The sequence below is a fragment of the Pristiophorus japonicus genome, chromosome 4 (genome assembly GCF_044704955.1).
Source record: "Pristiophorus japonicus isolate sPriJap1 chromosome 4, sPriJap1.hap1, whole genome shotgun sequence".
Taxonomy (NCBI): domain Eukaryota; kingdom Metazoa; phylum Chordata; class Chondrichthyes; family Pristiophoridae; genus Pristiophorus; species Pristiophorus japonicus.
In genome coordinates this window covers 70,304,639-70,322,971 of record NC_091980.1, presented here as the reverse complement: position 1 = coordinate 70,322,971, position 18,333 = coordinate 70,304,639, and the positions used below count along the sequence as shown (strand labels likewise).

The 18,333-nt window shown below is 44.4% G+C and overlaps 1 protein-coding gene across 3 annotated transcripts in view; it reads left to right on the top strand.

Moving 5' to 3' along the window:
• The window catches only part of LOC139262950 (A disintegrin and metalloproteinase with thrombospondin motifs 2-like), a 407,016-nt gene that overhangs the window by 370,544 nt on the left and 18,139 nt on the right, over window positions 1-18,333 (top strand). For all 3 annotated transcript variants that reach the window (XM_070878308.1, XM_070878309.1, XM_070878307.1), the window contains 4 exons: window positions 2,825-2,958; window positions 8,287-8,410; window positions 14,647-14,727; window positions 15,145-15,308. In XM_070878308.1, coding sequence (XP_070734409.1) covers window positions 2,825-2,958; window positions 8,287-8,410; window positions 14,647-14,727; window positions 15,145-15,308 — 503 coding nt within the window. The remainder of the gene's footprint in view (window positions 1-2,824; window positions 2,959-8,286; window positions 8,411-14,646; window positions 14,728-15,144; window positions 15,309-18,333) is intronic.

Below are 18,333 nucleotides of genomic sequence, written 5' to 3'. Positions count from 1 at the left end.
GTCCTAATCAACATGATTTTTACACGCTTAATGATGAATGCACATAACTGCAGTATGAACTTCGTGTGAACTCAGTGTAGCCTGGCTGGGGTAAAAACAAGCAGAGCTATCACACTGCACACCAGGCATTAAACCTCCTCTCAAATCTGTTTCCCCACCCATTCCCACACCAGATGCACTTGTACACCGCTGGTGCAGAGCAACAGGAAATTTACCTTTAGGGAATATACTCTTTTAGTGCCACATACTTCCTGTCATTTGGAGAGTAATACAAAAATAAAATATATTCACAGTTACAATTTAAAGCAGATGTTAGAACATTCTGTCACCATGGAAATTGTTCACTTTTATATATTATACTAGTTGGCTATAATCAAGTTAACGAGGTGGAATGACTGAAGCTACACAACTGTACACTTAAAAAAAAAATCTGTCTTAAGCACAGTGAAATGTATGAAAGGTGTCTTTCTAGACAGAACTCCAGATGAGGCCATGGGGGGGTAGATCTGGGGTGGAAAAGAACTTCCACCTACTGATCTTGTGCCTGAAATCATGGGGAAGAAATTGAACATCGATGCGCCCATTTTTCAAATCTGCAATGGGTAAGATGGGGTCCAAAATTGGGTTGCGTTCTAACGTGCCCGATTGATCCTGGAAATGCGCATCATGCAAAATTGAATCTGATGCCCGCTTGTTGCTCGCAACTCGCCTGTTAAAATAAATGAGGTCCAGCACAGAGTTTGCCACGGGCCTTGTGACAGCACAGACCTGGGCACGGAGCAATTGCTCCATTGACTTGCCCCTGTTTCGGGCACAAGTCCAATTTCTATCCCCATGTTCTGGGTGGGCACTAATGCCATTTCCAGGCTAGCTGAGATGCCCTCTGAGCAGAGTGGGGGAGGAAAAGGAATTTTACTGCAGCACCCACCCCCAGAGCTCCAGTAATAGCTCCAAATTTAAAAGAAATGTCCTTCTCGTCCTCCTTTTGCTAGTTTCAGCTCTACAATCAATTGCATTTTGAAAGCATAGATGTAGCTTTTTAAACTCTCGCTCGCTCAGCCGCACCACACCCCGCCAACAGGGCCCTAACAATACTGGATGTCACATATTTACTGTGTCTCCAGCATCCTCTTTTACTTAAGGAAGGATATATTAGCTTTGGAGCGGGTGCGGAGACGATTCACTAGGCTGATTCCTGAGTTGAGGGGGTTACCTTATGATGATAGATTGAGTAGACTGGGTCTTTACTCATTGGAGTTCAGAGGGATGGGGGGTGCTCTTATAGAAACATTTGGAATCATGAAGGGGATGGACAGGATAGAGGCAGAGAAGTTGTTTCCACTGGTCGGGGAGACTAGAGCTGGGGGGCACAGCCTCAGAATACGGGGGAGCCAATTTGGAACCGAGTTGGGAAGGAATTTCTTCTCCCGGGGGGTTGTGAATCTGTGGAATTCTCTGCCCAGGGAAACAGTTGAGGCTAGCTCATTGAATGTATTCAAGTCACAGATAGATAGATTTTTAACCAATAAGGGTTACGGGAAGAGGGCGGGTAAGTGGAGCTGAGTCCACGACCAGATCAGCCATGATCTTATTGAATGGCGGGCAGGCTCGAGGGGCTAGATGGCCTACTCCTGTTCCTAATTCTTATGTTCTTATGTTCTTATATGATGTCATTTCCTCATTCCCAATGGATATTAATACAGCTACCCATTTTTGGGCACATATATTATTGACTCACTCCTGGAAATCCCAGAATTTCCAACGGAGGCAGAAAGTGATGAGATCCTTTTGGATCTGGGTCCTGCCCCAAATTCCCCTGAAAAAAATGTACAATGAAACAACACTCTCTGGCCCCCTGCAATTTCAGGGCCATAATATTTGTGTTCCACTAAAAATGTAATCATCTTCAGTCCAGTGTCAAAATGCTGAGAACTTAATGGAGGAGGACAGCATACATGCCAGAGTTAAAATATCACAGCAACCTCCCTCCTGGAACTCTAACTAGTCAGCAGTACAACTAGGCACAGATTGTCCTCCTTTTTTTCTCTATTTTTTGGGCTGGATAGGATCAGGAATTGTGCTTCATCACAACTTCTGGGATGTTTAGCACAAATCACAATGAACATTGAACACGCCCGAGGCCATATGTAAGTTCTAAGTTAATAGAGAAAAAAAAATCATCTGATGTATTTCTTGTCATTGAAGGCTTAGAACATTCCTGACATGCAGCATTGCTCAGGAAGTGGAGGGGTAGGGTGATTCCAAAACAAAAGGGCTGCAGTTAATTACTTGAAATAACACAAGAGTTTTAAAATAATTTAAAAGAAACATTTTTTCTGCCTGCAAAGTCAGCCGTGCTAGGCTGCAGGAGGAGCTTAAGCTATTTTCCTCGCCCAACCAAAGACAGTCAATCAGTCAATCCTGAAATATTGCTGGAAACCTGCCAACAATCTAGAAATGTGTCTGGCTTTGGAAGATTTGCTGGGGTCAGAGTGGAGACTCAGGAACAGGCAGAAGGCCCGACCCAACATACTTCCAGCCATGAGAAAATCTAGGCCTCAGCGTTGATGGCTTGATAAACCCTAATAGCCATTAACATAAAAGTTTTTATTTATATATATTTTTTGAAATTTTATCTGTAGCGTTTTAGTGCTCAATTAAATATTAAGATGCTGAAATATTTGATCATTTCCAACCATTTGATCCCTTCAAAAAGAAGTCTAAAATAGGTGCTTACAGTAAGAAAATAAGCTTCAAAGGCATTAACAGCAAAGAGTTACCAAGTTAATTTAAACGTAATACAATAAATAATATCTGCCAACAGCCGAACAGAGGTGCTTCCTCACCTGTGAATCAAAGGAAACCCGGGAAATTGTCTACATGAAGAGGATGGTACATGACGGAACACGTTGTTCCTACAGTAATCACTATGACATCTGTGTTCGAGGTGATTGTGTGGTGAGTGTTGCGATCTTTGTGTTAACGTAGAATTAAATAATATAAAGTGGCAGATTATTCTGGGATTCTGCCAAACCATCCATTCCATCTGGTCCAAGACAAGCTCAATAACGCAAATGGATATTAATATTATAGATACACAAGAGTCTTTCAAACATCATTTTTGATTTAAAAAAATTACTGAAGATGTTTAAGCTGTCCCATTTTATTATCTGTATGTACTGTTGGCACAAACAAGAAACCTTCCATTTAAAAATCAGAGTGGATTTCTTCTGTGGCTTTGCTCAGAGTGAATTAGAGATTCTGCTATTTGTATCATGAAATGCACAACTTGTTGTGTAATAGCAGTGAAACCACTGAAGCATGAATCAGACATTTTTCAATCAAAGACCTGTGGTGAGGACAGCATTTGTCCCAGTTTAAAAGTGCAAAAAAGAATTGGCAATTACTATTTGTTACAGGTTTGGAGTCTTTACGAGATATTCCCTCTGGGTCAATTACAGGCCCATTAGCTTGATGTCATTAATGGGAAAGTTGTTATAAGGGATCATTGGGGATACACTATATTCGCCTCTACGGAGAAAGGGTTATGACAGATTCACAACATAGTTTCTCATTTTAAAAAAGGGGCATGTGTTACCAACCTGATTGAATTCTTCAAGCAGGTTACTGGATTGATGACTGAAGGAAAGGCATTGTGGGTGGAATTCACGGCCAGTCTGGTGGAAATGAGTCAGGAGTGTTTATTCCTTTCCCTGATCCCTTGTGCCGGGAATCGTTCCCGGGTGTCCTGGCAACCTCTGCCATGCAATCTGAATTTCTAGCTTCATCTGAAAATACAGAAGTTTCTTTTAATTCTTCTCCTATTTTTCTCCCATATAAAAGCTAACCCCTATTTTGCCACTTCCAGTGTACAAGAATATGCATGAACTTATTTTGGCCAGGCTAAAATCCTGCAGTAATGGAACAGGAACAGTCGGAAGATCTTCACTCAACTAAATTTAACCTTTATCAAACATGCCAAATTGGCAAAATATTTATTGTTTAATCACAGCGATAGAAGAAAACTAACTAAAATAAAGTATAACCTCCGCATATAGCCATATAATATATGCGCACCATCTTGTCAGCAGTCTGCTTGTGAGAGTGTGCCAGTTTTAAAATAAAATAACTGAAGAACAGAGCTTAGGAAGTAGAGATTATTGTGTTTAAATAAACTTTGCCCATGAACAATTGTGGAGCAATACCATCAACGATGTCTCCGCAAGATCCTGCAAATCCCCTGGGAGGACAAACGCACCAACATCAGTCTTCTCGATCGGGCCAACATCCCCAGCATCGAAGCACTGACCACACTCGACCAGCTCCGTTGGGCAGGCCACATTGTCCGCATTCCTGACACAAGACTCCCAAAGCAAGCGCTCTACCTCGGAACTCCAACAGGGCAAGCAAGCTCCAGTGGGCAGAGGAAATGTTTCAAGGACACCCTCAAAGCCTCCTTGATAAATTGCAAAATTCCCATCGACACCTGGGAATTCCTGGCCAAAGACCGCCCTAAGTGGAGGAAGAACATCCGGGAGGGCGCTGAGCACCTCGAGTCTCGTCGCCCAGAGCATGCAGAAATGAAGTGCAGGCAGTGGAAGGAGCGTGCAGCAAACCAGTCCCATCCACCCTTTCCTTCAACCACTGTCTGTCCCACCTGTGATAGAGACTGTAATTGCTGTATTGAACTGTATAGTCACCTGAGAACTCACTTTGAGAGTGGAAGCAAGTCTTCCTCGATTTCGAGGGACTGCCTGTGATGATATGATGTTTAAAATAAAAGAGAGAAAGCCATGTCATTTTTCATTAATAAAGACGGGAGCAAAATAATTCCAATATTGCAAATAGCTACAACTAAGCCTGTAAAAGATCTACTTTCTTTTTGAACACTGGATTTGGTCTGATAAAAGTCAAGATGGGATTTAAAATATCTTTTCATCCACAGTACTGCTTTGCCACACAATTCTAAGGGGTAAAAATGTCTGGGCCCGGAGTTGTGTAAGCATGCCTAAATGGAGAGGTCAGAGACTGTCCTGAAATTGGGCCTCGGGCCTCATCTACATCTTCAGGCTGTCCGCACCTGTCGCCCCTCCATAGGCATGACAGCTTTCCCCATGAACAAAAGCAATTTTCAGCGGCTCCCGGGTAAGATCCAGGAGGTGGGTTGGATCTGGCAATGGTGGGAGGCGGGTGTTTGTCAGGAGTGCAGAGACAGGGAGGAGCACTCTTGCATCTCCCCTTGGCTCCACAGAAGATGTTATGTTAAAATACACCTTACATTGTTACCAGCCGCATTGGCTGCTGAAGAATCCTAAGAGGGACAGTCCTGACACCTGCCCCGCTCATCAATAACTAATTTTACAAAGGGGTCCCTTAAATATGTGTTAAGCCCCTCATTAACCTATTTAACAGGCTCAACTCCTGTTTTTGCCGTACGTCCAGATTGCCTGCACAGATTGGGTCCAGCCTGTCCTACTGATAAATTGGTATACTTTGCGCCATGTTACATCCTAAAAACAGGCGCAACGCAAACCGATTCCTACCCCTCAATGCTCTGTGTTCGGCTGACATTTCATTGTTGGAGTGTGCTTACTTATAAAGTAGAGGTAGCTGGAGAGCATCAGAGGGAGGGAGGACAATGATGAATATTTTGATTTTCTTTTATAATAAATTTATTTAGCCATGTTAAGATTATAAGCTGCATTGGAGAGGGGTAATAGCTTTTCTGGATGAGGTAAAGTCAAAGAAGGTCTGTTTATCAGTTCCAAAAGGCTCTCTGAACAAGTTTAGATTTCAAGTTTTATTTTTCCTAATTATACAAATTGATCTCCTTTATCTGATAGAACATGAGTTCACACAATGCCACAGAAACGTTCTTGCTTTATATTTACATGGAAATACTAATTTAGTCCTGCCACATGCAAATGTTAAATGTTTAGTGTGCAGCTGTAATAGATCACAGCTAACTCTGTTTAATGGACCGATAAAAGAGACTTTGACTGTAAGATCTTGTTTATCCATACCTATATTTGTGCTATTCCTGTGAAATGCATTTACAATTTTTCTTAAGCACTTGGAAATTTAAAGATGATCTAATGTCAATTGGGATATCCTTGAATGTGCTGTCACCTCCAAAATCCGTGCCCATCTTTCCTGGAACTCCATGTTCCAATCCCTCCAATCTGGTTTCTGCTCCGCCGCAGTACCAAAACTGCTCTTATCAAAGTCACAAAAGACATCCTATGTGACTGTGACAAAGGTAAACTATCCCTCCTCCTCCTTCTCGTCCCGCCTGTAGCCTTTAACATGGTTGACCACTTCATCCTCCTCCAATGCCTCTCCACCGCCGTCCAGTTGGGTGGGACTACACTTGTCTTATCTATCTAATCGTAGCCAAAGAATCACCTGCAGTGGCTTCTCTTCCAGCACCCACACCATTACCTTTAGTATCCCCCAAGGATCTATCCTTGGCCCCCTCCTATTTCTCATCTGCATGTTGCCCCTCGGCGACATCATCCAAAAATACATTGTCAGTTTCCACATGTACCAAGCTCTACCTCACCACCTCTGTCAACACCTCCACGGTCTCTAAATTGTCGGATTGCTTTTCCGACATCCAGTACTGGATGAGCAGAAATTTCCTGCAACGAAATATTGAATACCGATGCCATTGTCTTCGGTCCCTGCCACAAACTTTGTTTATTGCCCTTGAGTCTGCGCCTGTCTGAGCTCATCTGCTGCTGAAAACCTCATCTGCTGCCCATGTCCTAACTCGCACCAAGTCACGCTCACCCATCACCCCTGTGTGCTCGCTGACCTACATTGGCTCCTGGAATTTAAAAAAATTTTCATCCTTGTTTTCAAATCCCTCCATGGCCTCGCCCCTCCCTATCTCTGTAATCTCTTCCAGCCCCACAACCCTCAAATATCTGCACTCCTCTAATTCTGGCCTCTTGAGCATCCCCAATTTTAATCGCTTCACCATTGGTGGCCTTGTTTTCAGCTTTCTTCCCACATTACAATAGTGGCTACACTCCAAAAGTACTTCATTGGCTGGAAAGAGTTTTGAGACGTCCGGTGGTCGTGAAAGACGCTATATAAATCCAAGTTTTTCTTTCTTTTTTAAGTTCTGGAATTCCCTCCCTAAACCTCTCCGCCTCACTACGTCTCATTCCTTTAAGACACTCCTTAAAATCTATTTTTGACTAAGCATCTGCCCTAATATCTCCTTAAGTGGCTCAGTGTCAAATTTTGATGGCCGTTCCTTCAGCTGCCAAGGCCCTAAGCTCTGGAGATCCCTCCCCAAACTTCTTCACCTCTCTACCTCACTTTCTTCCTTTAAGACAATCCATAAAACTTACCTTTTTGTCCAAATATCTCCTTATGTGGCTCGGTGTCAAATTTTGTTTGGTAATGCTCCTGTAAAGCACCTTGGAGCGTTTTATGACATTAAAGGCACTATGTGAATACAAGTTGTTGTTGTTGTTGGGACTTGGTTCCACAGTTAAAGCACAAAATGAAGAATTACCAATATTTTCTGTGGCAAGGGAAAGTCTCAAGTTTGTAGGAGTGACTAGCCTTATATTATAGTATGATGCAGCTGAAAGGTGATAGAATAATAGGATGAATCAGCATTGTTAAAATATTGATTTGTTGAAGTATTGAAGGTTTTTTTGTACACCTTCAATTTGCTCCTTGGCTCCTGTCTGCATGAATTTGACTGGAAAATTGTTCCTTTTTTTTAATGAGGTCAGCAGTCGCATAGACAGTGATTTTAGTGTGAAAGGATTCCAATGAGATTGGAAATCCACATGGAGGGTGCCCACTAACCAACAGAGAATTTGGATTTGGTAAAGCAGATTTAGGATCTACTTTTATTTTTAAACTTGTATCCTGGCAAGTTTTAAAGTAAAATAGGGACAAATTAAAATAAGGTACAAACTCTAATTTGTTTGAATAAATCTCTGAATTATTAAACTGCGTTGGATAATGGGGCACAGTCCAAGGAGATTCACCTATCCTATCTTTACAGAGTACATGGGATAAAATGGAAGACTCGTGGGGTTTACAGAGGAGTCCTTGAACGTGGAATGCATTGGAAAATCTTTGATTAGTTTTAACATCTACTATTGCCTAATTAATAGAGGGGTAACTATGTTTGTTTGATTACATCCCCTGACATTAGTGGCCCCCTTTTAATATTAGTGCTTGTCTTTATCGAGAACTTGTTAATATTACACATGAATGCCCAGAAAGTTAAAAACTACTGCTATTTTAATGTTTCAGAAAGTGGGCTGTGATAAAATGCTGGGCTCCATTAAAAATGAAGACAAATGTGGGGTGTGTGGCGGTGATAATTCTCACTGCAAAGTGATCAAAGGAACATTTTCCAGAGCAGCAAAGAAATCAGGTCAGTGTGTTTAATTATTATTTATATCTAAAAAATTGCAGAGATAAAAATGGAACACCGCACTCTGATCACTCAGTGGATAAAGGCACAATCCAGTGCAGTAATTACACAACACATCTGATCTTCAACACCAAGTTATTGAATAGGACACTGCACATGGTACAACACTCCCTCGGCTAACAAAGGGAATATCAGCCACAATTTCCATTCCTGATTACTATAACAGAAGCTTCAGCCACTGCCATTGGCACCAGAAGCGGTGCTGATAGGAGAGAGGGGCCTAAGGCAGTCCAGTCTGTCAACAACCGGACTTGGGTAGGAGCTGGACTAGAAGGAGAAGGCCTGCTCTTTGCTGATTTTTGTTAATAAATGACGACTGGGACCCCAAAATACTCGCATCAAATACTGATGGTTGTCATTTATGGCGATGGAGATATGGTAAGTTTATATTGTGGGATATACCACTGATCTCACAGTGAGGAACTGCACCTGAAAGGAGCACAGGTTAAAGACAGAGCTACAACATTGTTGTGCCAATTCACTAACCCATACTCCCTTTGAGCCTGAGTCTCCACTGGGAAGATGGGATCAGTGAATTTAATCTATAGAACCCAGGTCGAATCATTAGGGTGGGAGATGGACAAGTATATAGTTGCAGTCACACAACAATATAAATTGCTGCGGTAATGTAAAAGTTTAAATCATCCCCGTAAAAACTGGGTAGTGGTTATTTGATGAAAACGTTATCTATAATAAGCACCAAAATTCAGTGTATTGAAATAGAACATATACTTACCAACTATTTTACACTCATCAGATTTTGGAAAAGAAAACTGGAGGTAATGTAAAACAGAATGCCGATTCACTATAGTCCATTTTGCATGACTGCCCAAGATTCATTTCAAGCCCTACACTCTCCTTTGGCAACAACTCAAAAGGTTTCTCTTCCTTTCAGGCAACAATACTGCAAGTTGCAGCTGTATTGACATCAGCAATAGAGGCAGGGACCATGGAAGAACAAACTGCAGCTCTGGAGGCAATTGAAGACAAATTGGAGTGCAGCATTGATCGCAGCTTCTAAACCGTGGCTATTGCCATGTCTCACAGCTGGACAGATCTCATAGCTGCCACTAGAACAGGCACCAAGTGATCAGTGGGGCTGCAGGTCCAGGGCCCAGTAGAATAGTGGCAGCCAAAGTCCGTGTGCCTGACACTGTCATCTCTCAGGACAGCAGCACATGCCAGGAATCTGGCAATCCCCCTCAGAGTATTATGCCTCTGTATGGTGGCAAGCAAGACCAAGTTGCCCAGGATCACCCTCCAGAGATGCTCCCTCTCAGGAATCTAGCTGATATGAGTCGAGAGGCAACTGTTTGTGCAGCCAAGCTCTTCTTGTGCTACAGTCCCTTGGAGCACTTCGACACAGCCCTAGGATAGGAGATAGCGAGACGTGGCTAGGCGTGACGGGGAAATACAGTGCTCAAAAAGATTAGGAAGCCTGATAGTTTGGAAACAATTCTCAGAAGAGAGAAAACACGACAGTAAAATGAATTGCTGGTGTCATTGATTTACAAATATGAAGTAAGCATTAAAAAAATTAATCAGAAGCCTGTAATCAGTAAGTACAATTGTTTCCCTCTTTTCTTCACATTCTCCTAACTCAAGTTGGGTGGAGCTATTAGACCAGTTTTTTGGGTGTAAACTGATTCGTCCTTACTATACAGTGTAAATGCACACGAGGCCCATGCTTGAGAGAAGGTCAGTCTGTGACCTGTCCTTTATTCCTTAGCACTCAAGTGATGAAGGTGGGTGGAGCTTCCCCTTTTATACCTGAAGGTCCAGGTAAGGAGTGTTTCCCACCTAGTGGTCATTGTTCTCACAGTGTACAACTTAGGTCAGATTATACATGGGTTACAATGCTGGTTGAATACATGACATCACCTTCTCCCCCAAAGTCTTACTGGGATCACAGGTTGAGTCTCTCTGGTGGTTTACGCTCTCTTGTAGAGCGCCTGAGTTGGGGCTCCGGTTGTTGGGCACTGGCCTGAGTGTCTACTGTTTGCGGTGCTTCAGGCCTATCCAGACTGCCCATAGTGACTGGGCTCTCATCCCTTTGGTTCCGGTGTTCGGTCACCTGTGGTGGAGTGAACTCTACATCGTGTTCTTCCTCTGCTTCTTCTATGGGGTTGCTGAACCTCCTTTTTGTTTGATCCACGTGTTTGCGGCAAATTTGTCCATTGGTAAGTTTAACTACCAGAATCCTATTTCCCTCTTTGGCAATCACAGTGCCTGCGAGCCATTTGGACCCTGCAGCGTAGTTGAGGACAAAAACATGATTATTTACATCAATACATCGCGCCCTTGCATTCCTGTCATGGTAGTCATATTGTGGCTGGTGCCTGCTCTCGACAATTTATTTCATGGTGGGGTGTATAAGGGATAGCCGGGTTTTGAGTGTCCTTTTCATTAGCAGCTCTGCGGGTGGAACCCCTGTGAGCGAGTGTGGTCGGGATCTATAGGCCAACAGGAGGCGTGATAAGCGGCATTGTAGGGAACCCCCTTGGAATCTGAGCATCCCCTGTTTGATTATCTGCACTGCTCGTTCTGCCTGGCCATTTGAAGCCGGCTTGAACAGTGCCGTTCTGACATGGTTAATTCCATTGCCTGCCATGAAGTCCTGGAATTCAGTACTTGTGAAGCACGGGCCATTGTCGCTGACCAAGACGTCCGGTAGACCATGGGCGGCGAACATTGCCCATAGATTTTCTACCGTGGCAGAGGATGTGCTTGAATTTAAAATGTCACACTCGATCCATTTGGAATAGGCATCTACTACAACCAAAAACATTTTTCCCATGAAAGGACCTGCGTAGTCCACATGGATGCGTGACCAAGGCTTGGCGGGCCATGGCCAGGGTCTAAGAGGGGCTTCCCTGGGCGCATTGCCCAGCTGGGCACACGTGTTGCACCTGCGAACACAAAGTTCCAGATCTGCGTCTATCCCTGGCCACCAAATGTGTGACCTGGCAATTGCGTTCATCATGACAATGCCCGGGTGCTCATTGTGGAGTTCTCTGATGACTATGCGGTTTCCCCACAGTAGGCAATTGGCCTGAATCAACAGTTCATCCCTGCACCTGTGAAATGGTTTAAATTACACAGGGCATGCCCCGTACGTGGCTGCTCAGTCCCTATTCAGGACACATTTCTTGACTAGAGATAATAGCGGTCTCTATTTGTCCAGACTTTAATCTGACGGGCTGTCACGGGTGAGCCTTCGCTTCTGAAAACTTCAACAGCCATGACCATCTCAGCAGCATGCTCGGTAGCCCCCTCAGTGGTGGCTTGTGGGAGCCTGCTGAGTGCAACGGCGCAGTTTTCGGTGCCTGGTCTGTGCCGAATTGTGTAGTCATAGGTGGCTAACGTGAGTGCCCACCTCTGTATGCGGGCCGATGCTTTTGCATTTATGGCCTTGTTGTCGGCCAAAAGGGACGTTAGGGGTTTGTGATCTGTCTCCAGCTCAAATTTCCTGCCAAACAGGTACTGGTGCATTTTCTTTACTGCATATACACATGCGAGTGCCTCCTTTTCTACCATCCCATAGCCCCTTTCTGCCAGGGACAGACTTCTGGAGGCATAAGCCACCGGCTGTAACTGACCCTTGACATTGACATGCTGCAACACACACCCGACACCATAGGATGACGCATCGCACGTTAACACAAGTTTCTTACATGGGTCGTATAGTGTTAACAGAGTATTGGAACATAACAAATTGCATGCTCTATTAAAAGCCCTTTCCTGGCTGTCCCCCCAGACCCATTCGCGACCTTTGTGTAGGAGCACGTGTAGCGGCTCTAGCAGCGTGCTCAATTTGGGAAGAAAGTTACCAAAATAGTTCAGGAGCCCCAGGAACGAACGCAGCTCCGTCGTGTTACGGGGTCTGGGTGCTCTCTGGATCGCTTCTGTCTTGGACGCAGTAGGGGTGATCCTGTCTGCGACTACCCTCATCCCCAGGAATTCTACCTCTGGAGCTAGGAAGACGCACTTCGCCTTTTTCAGTCGCAGCCCTACCCGGTCCAGTCTGCATAGCACCTCCTCCAGGTTGTGGAGGTGTTCTTCAGTATCGTAACCCGTGATGAGGATGTCATCCTGAAAAACCACCATCCCTGGAATCGACTTGAGGAGGCTTTCCATATTTCGTTGGAAGATCGTGGCGGCCGAGCGAATCCCGAACGGACATCTGTTGTACTCAAACAACCCCTTGTGTGTCGTGATGGTGGTCAGCTTCTTCGACTCACTCGCCAGCTCCTGGGTCATGTAAGCTGAGGTCAGGTCCAATTTTGAAAAAGGTTTGCCACCGGATAGCGTCGCAAAGAGGTCCTCCGCTCTCGATAGCGGGTATTGGTCTAGGAGTGACACCCGATTGATGGTGGCCTGGTTATCACCACATATCCTGACCGACCCATCCGCCTTGAGCACCGGCACAATCGGGCTCGCCCAGTCACTGTATTCGACTGGCGAGATGATGCCTTCCCTCAGCAGGCGGTCCAATTTGCCTTCTATCTTTTCCCTCATCATGTACGGCACCGCTCTGGCCTTGTGGTGTACTGGCCTGGCGTCCGGGTTTATGTGAATCACTACCTTGGCCCCCATGAAAGTGCCGATGCCGGGTTGAAATAATGAGTCAAATTTGTCCAGGATCTGTGAGCATGATACTCGCTCCACAGAGGAAATTGCATTGACATCGCCCCATTTCCAGTTCATGACAGCAAGCCAGCTCTTCCCCAGTAGTGCGGGACTGTCCCCTGGGACAATCCAGGGTGGCAACCTGTTCTCCGAATCTTTGTGGGTCACGACTACCGTGGCGCTGCCTCGCACCGGAATGATCTGCTTTGTGTAAGTACGAAGCTGTGCGTCAATCGGCGATAATTTTGGCCTCCTGGCCTTGGACGCCCACAACTTTTCGAACTGTTTGATACCCATCAGGGACTGGCTGGCCCCCGTGTCTAGCTCCATTGATACAGGGATGCCATTGAGGAGCACTTTCATCATTATCGGTGGCGTCCTGGTGTATGAACTGTATACGTGCTCCACATGAACTCGCTGAACTTCAGCTTCCAGCGATTTCCCCCAGCGTTCATTTCTGCAATTTCTGCAGGTATTTTGCTCATCTCTGCAAACTCCGGCTGAGTGTGTGCCTCCACACCTCCAACATGAGCTGTTATTGAAACAAAAGGTCCCTTGCCAGTCGATCGTCCCTGACTGCCCCTGTTATTGTCCTTGAGTGCGCCATTAACAGGTGCTGATTGCCCCATTACTGGCCGCATTGTCCCTTGCAATGGCGTGAATCGCCGTTCAGCTTGCCATTGTCTCTGTCAAACTCCCCCTCTGGGTTCGACTACATGTTGGGGCATGCCCGATTGCCCCTGTCTGCCTGGAGAACTGTGTGCTGCTTTAACAATGTTGAATCTCTGTCCCAACCATTCCTTAACACAGTACCTCTCATCTGTTCTGCTAGTGGCCATGCTCGCGTGGTTTAAATCCCAGTTTCTCGTCGCCATTGATACGTCCTTACTATACAGTATAAATGCACACGAGCCCCATGCTTGAGAGAAGGTCAGTCTGTGACCTGTCCTTTATTCCTGAGCGCTCAAGTGATGAAGGTGGGTGGAGCTTCCCCTTTTATACCTGAAGGTCCAGATTAGGAGTGTCTCCCACCTAGTGGTCATTGTTCTCACAGTGTACAACTTAGGTCAGATTATACATGGGTTACAATGCTGGTTGAATACATGACATAAACTTACACCGCTTACATGAGCGGCATAAACCTAGGAAACTTCTGTATACTTGAGTTGTGCCGTTATGTAAATGAGCCTTAAGGGGCTTTGATGGGCATAATATTTGCACTATTAAAAAGCTCAAGAAAACTTGCATTTAGTGCAATAATTATATAAATGTAGCCAAATGATCTAAAATTAAAATTTCCTCAATCTTTTAGGTCAAATAACAGTATAACAATGGTGTAAATGCTGAAGACAAGGAGGAAATTCAGGGCAATTTTTCATCCATATCCTGGAAGAAAATTAACCCCAGGATGTTGGTAATTCATTTGTCGTCTCAATGATAATTTGGGAATTTTATTCCAATGTCTTAACACAAATCCACTTCAGTTAAAGTGTCTTCCATACTTTTTTACATCATAATTTAATTACTAATTTTCTCTGACCTGAAAGGTTATCTGAAGATGTTTGAAATTCCAGCTGGAGCTAGTCATCTGTCCATTCAAGAGATGAGTGCATCGCCTCATTTCATTGGTAAGTCTTCCCCAAAATGAACTGCAAGTATCGAACCACAACACAATTCCAGAATTGAGGAGAGAAAGCAGTTCTGCGTGAAGAGATGATTTAAATTGACCTCATTATTTAAACATAATTCTCCCTAACTATAACAGTTCTTTGTATCATAGCCATATCTCTCATTCATAAGTATCAAGAGCTGTTTACATCCACAGGATAGTAAAATACTCCATTCTGTTTAACGTGCAGATTGTAGCAGGTGGAGGATAATTCCAGTTTAACATTTTAAAAGTGTTTTGAATGCTATTTATAGTGAAATGTAATATTGAAATTTAACTGCTGTTCAAAATTTACGATTTCATAGTTTCAAGTTAATATAACTACAGTATAATGTTTACTTGCAAGAACTCTAATAATTGTTTTTTATTTACTAAGTAATCAAGAACCAAGCTACAGGAAATTTCATTTTGAATGGAGAGGGTGATTTTCCTGATTCTAAAACTTTCATTGAAATGGGAGTAATATGGGAGTATTCGAACGATGATGACAAGGAATCTGTACAAACTGTTGGACCCCTCCATGATGGAATAGTAGTGCTGGTAAGATTACACTCCAGTTACTACTAGTACAGCCACAATTTACACTTGTATAGCAGCATTAACATCATGAAACATCCCACAGCATTTCACTAGAGGGAGCTAAAATATGGACACTGAACAGGAATTGAGAGAAAATCTGGGAAAGGTGACCAAAGGCAAGATTGAAGAGGTAGGTTTTGAGGAGGCTTTTGAAGGTGAAGTAGCTGTTGAGTATATTGCTGGAGAAAGCAATGTCACAGTATATGCCAGATGAGAGGGAGTTGGAAGCAAGTACATACTGATCAGAGAGCTTTAATGTGGCCGGTTTTGATTAGTGCACATGTCTTCCAAATCCTTATCCCCCCTTTTGCCAGCTGAGATTAATTTCTTTGGGCATCCTGAAGTATGATCCTGGCTTCTGCTGCTCCAATTCCCCCAAAGAAATGTTCATCGCTTTTCTCCTCTTCCTTACCGCCAAACCGCGCCCCCCCCCCCCCCCCCACACCACCACCCATCACCAGAAGTGCTTGACCTGGCTTCTCACTCTCCACTAAAACACAACTTTAGCTTCTCCCCAGTAAGTATTTCTTTCACTGAAACTTGGCTCATGGGTGATGGCACCTTACCAGTTACTGAAGCTTTCCTGCCTGGCTATACTTTCCACCACTTGTTCCACCCAGACCACAAGAGTGGCACTTTGGCCCTTATCACCAACTCACATCTTGGTCTCGTACCGTGTACTTCTCTGGCACCTTCTCTTTCAAGCACCTCACCTTGCTCCACGACTTTCACCTCACTTTTAAAATCCTCATTCTGCACCGGTCCACCAAGCCTCATCCAAAGTTTCTTACAGATATACTCCCTCCTTTCCTCCACACTGACCAATTATTGGTGATTTCAATTTCCATTTCAACTCATGTTGCCCTCTCCTAATTTCACTGCCCTCCTGTCTCTCCCTTCATATGAACTCTTCTGCCCAAATTAACAAAAGCCCCTTTGACCTTGTCTTCTCACGTGGTCTCTCTGCTTCCATGGTCTCAATCATGGACAAGTCAATCTGCTACCACTTCCTAGTATTGTTCGCAAACCCACGCTCCCTCTCTTTCCTGACAACACTTCCTTCTGAATCCACCCTGGAAGAAATTCTTCCAAAAGTCACATACAGCTGCATTTTCAAATTCTCAACTGCCTAGCCATTGGCCTTCCATTTTCCACAATATTCCTGCAGTTGTCAACCTGCTCAACCAGTCCCTCACCTCCACCTTTCATGCTCTTGTATCCAGTAATCTGTTTACTCTCTTCCATTCATGGAGACGAAATTGCTCTCTGCCCCGTCTCTGGCAGATCATGATTTACTGCCCCAATCAATGGGGCGGTGAATAGAGGGAAATTGCCCTAATTTCTTCTGTAAAATCATTGGGGCAATGTTTGGGGTGGCAGAGGGGTGGAAGCGAGTCAGTAGCAGGGTGGAAGGTGGGCGGTGTCATCAGCGCCACATTGAGCACGACAGCGCGATGCAGACATGCCGCGCTGACGGGTAGCACCATCCCTCCCCTTCAATTAAAGGGGAGTGACACTACGAGGCCTACTTGGCACCCACTGGGCCACCAGGGAGGGCTTAGACTGGGCCAGCGGGCCGGCACCCAAGAAGGGGTGCAAGACTGCCTGTTGGCAGCCCAGCTGAACCCGTTGCTGCCGTTGTCGTGCCAATTGCAGAGTCAGCTGACAATTAAAATAAAATTACGGCTATGCTGGTGCACCCTCCCCTTTAAGGACGGATGTGCCACCCAGCCACTGGCAGCTTCCTGCCACATGAAGTTGTCGGAGGCACCGACAAGCGGTTGTTCAATTCTTTGAGGGCAATGTGCCTTCCAGGCAGGGACCAGGCGGTGCGCACTCTAATGATATCACTACCGCTGTTTGCACAGGAGTGGGGTGGATAACTTCTCCGTCTCAAATAATCAGAAGGGCAATGTCCCGATTCATAGAATGCATACGGGATTGTTTCTTAGAACAGTATGTTACAGAACCTACAAAGGAGCAAGCTATCTTAGATCTGGTCCTGTGCAATGAGACAGGAATAATAAACGATCTCCTCGTAAAAGATCCTCTCGGAATGAGTGATCACAGTATGGTTGAATATGTAATACAGATTGAGGATGAGGAAGTAGTGTCTCAAACGAGCGTACTATGCTTAAGCAAAGGGAACTACAGTGGGATGAGGGCAGAGTTAGCTAAAGTAGACTGGAAACACAGACTAAATGGTGGCACAATTGAGGAACAGTGGAGGACTTTTAAGGAGCTCTTTCATAGTGCTCAACAAAAATATATTCCAGTGAAAAAGAAGGGCGGTAAGAGAAGGGATAACTAGCCGTGGATAAACAAGGAAATAAAGGAGAGTACCAAATGAAAAATCAATGCGTATAAGGTGGCCAAGGTTTGTGGGAAACTAGAAGATTGGGAAAATTTTAAACGACAGCAAAGAATGACTAAGAAAGCAATAAAGAAAGGAAAGATAGATTACGAAAGTAAACTTGCGCAAAACATAAAAACAGATAGTAAAAGCTTTTACAGATATATAAAAAGGAAAAGAGTGACTAAAGTAAATGTTGGTCCCTTAGAAGATGAGAAGGGGGATTTAATAATGGGAAATGTGGAAATGGCTGAGACCTTAAACAATTATTTTGCTTCGGTCTTCACAGTGGAAGACACAAAAACCATGCCAAAAATTGTGGGAATGTGGGAAGGGAGGACCTTGAGATGATCACTATCACTAGGGGGGTAGTGCTGGACAGGCTAATGGGACTCAAGATAGACAAGTCCCCTGGTCCTGATGAAATGCATCCCAGGGTATTAAAAGAGATGGCGGAAGTTATAGCAGATGCATTCGTTATAATCTACCAAAATTCTCTGGGCTCTGGGGAGGGACCAGCGGATTGGAAAGCAGCTAATGTAACGCCTCTGTTTAAAAAAGGGGGCAGACAAAAGGCAGGTAACTATAGGCCAGTTAGATTAACATCTGTAGTGGGGAAAATGCTTGAAGCTA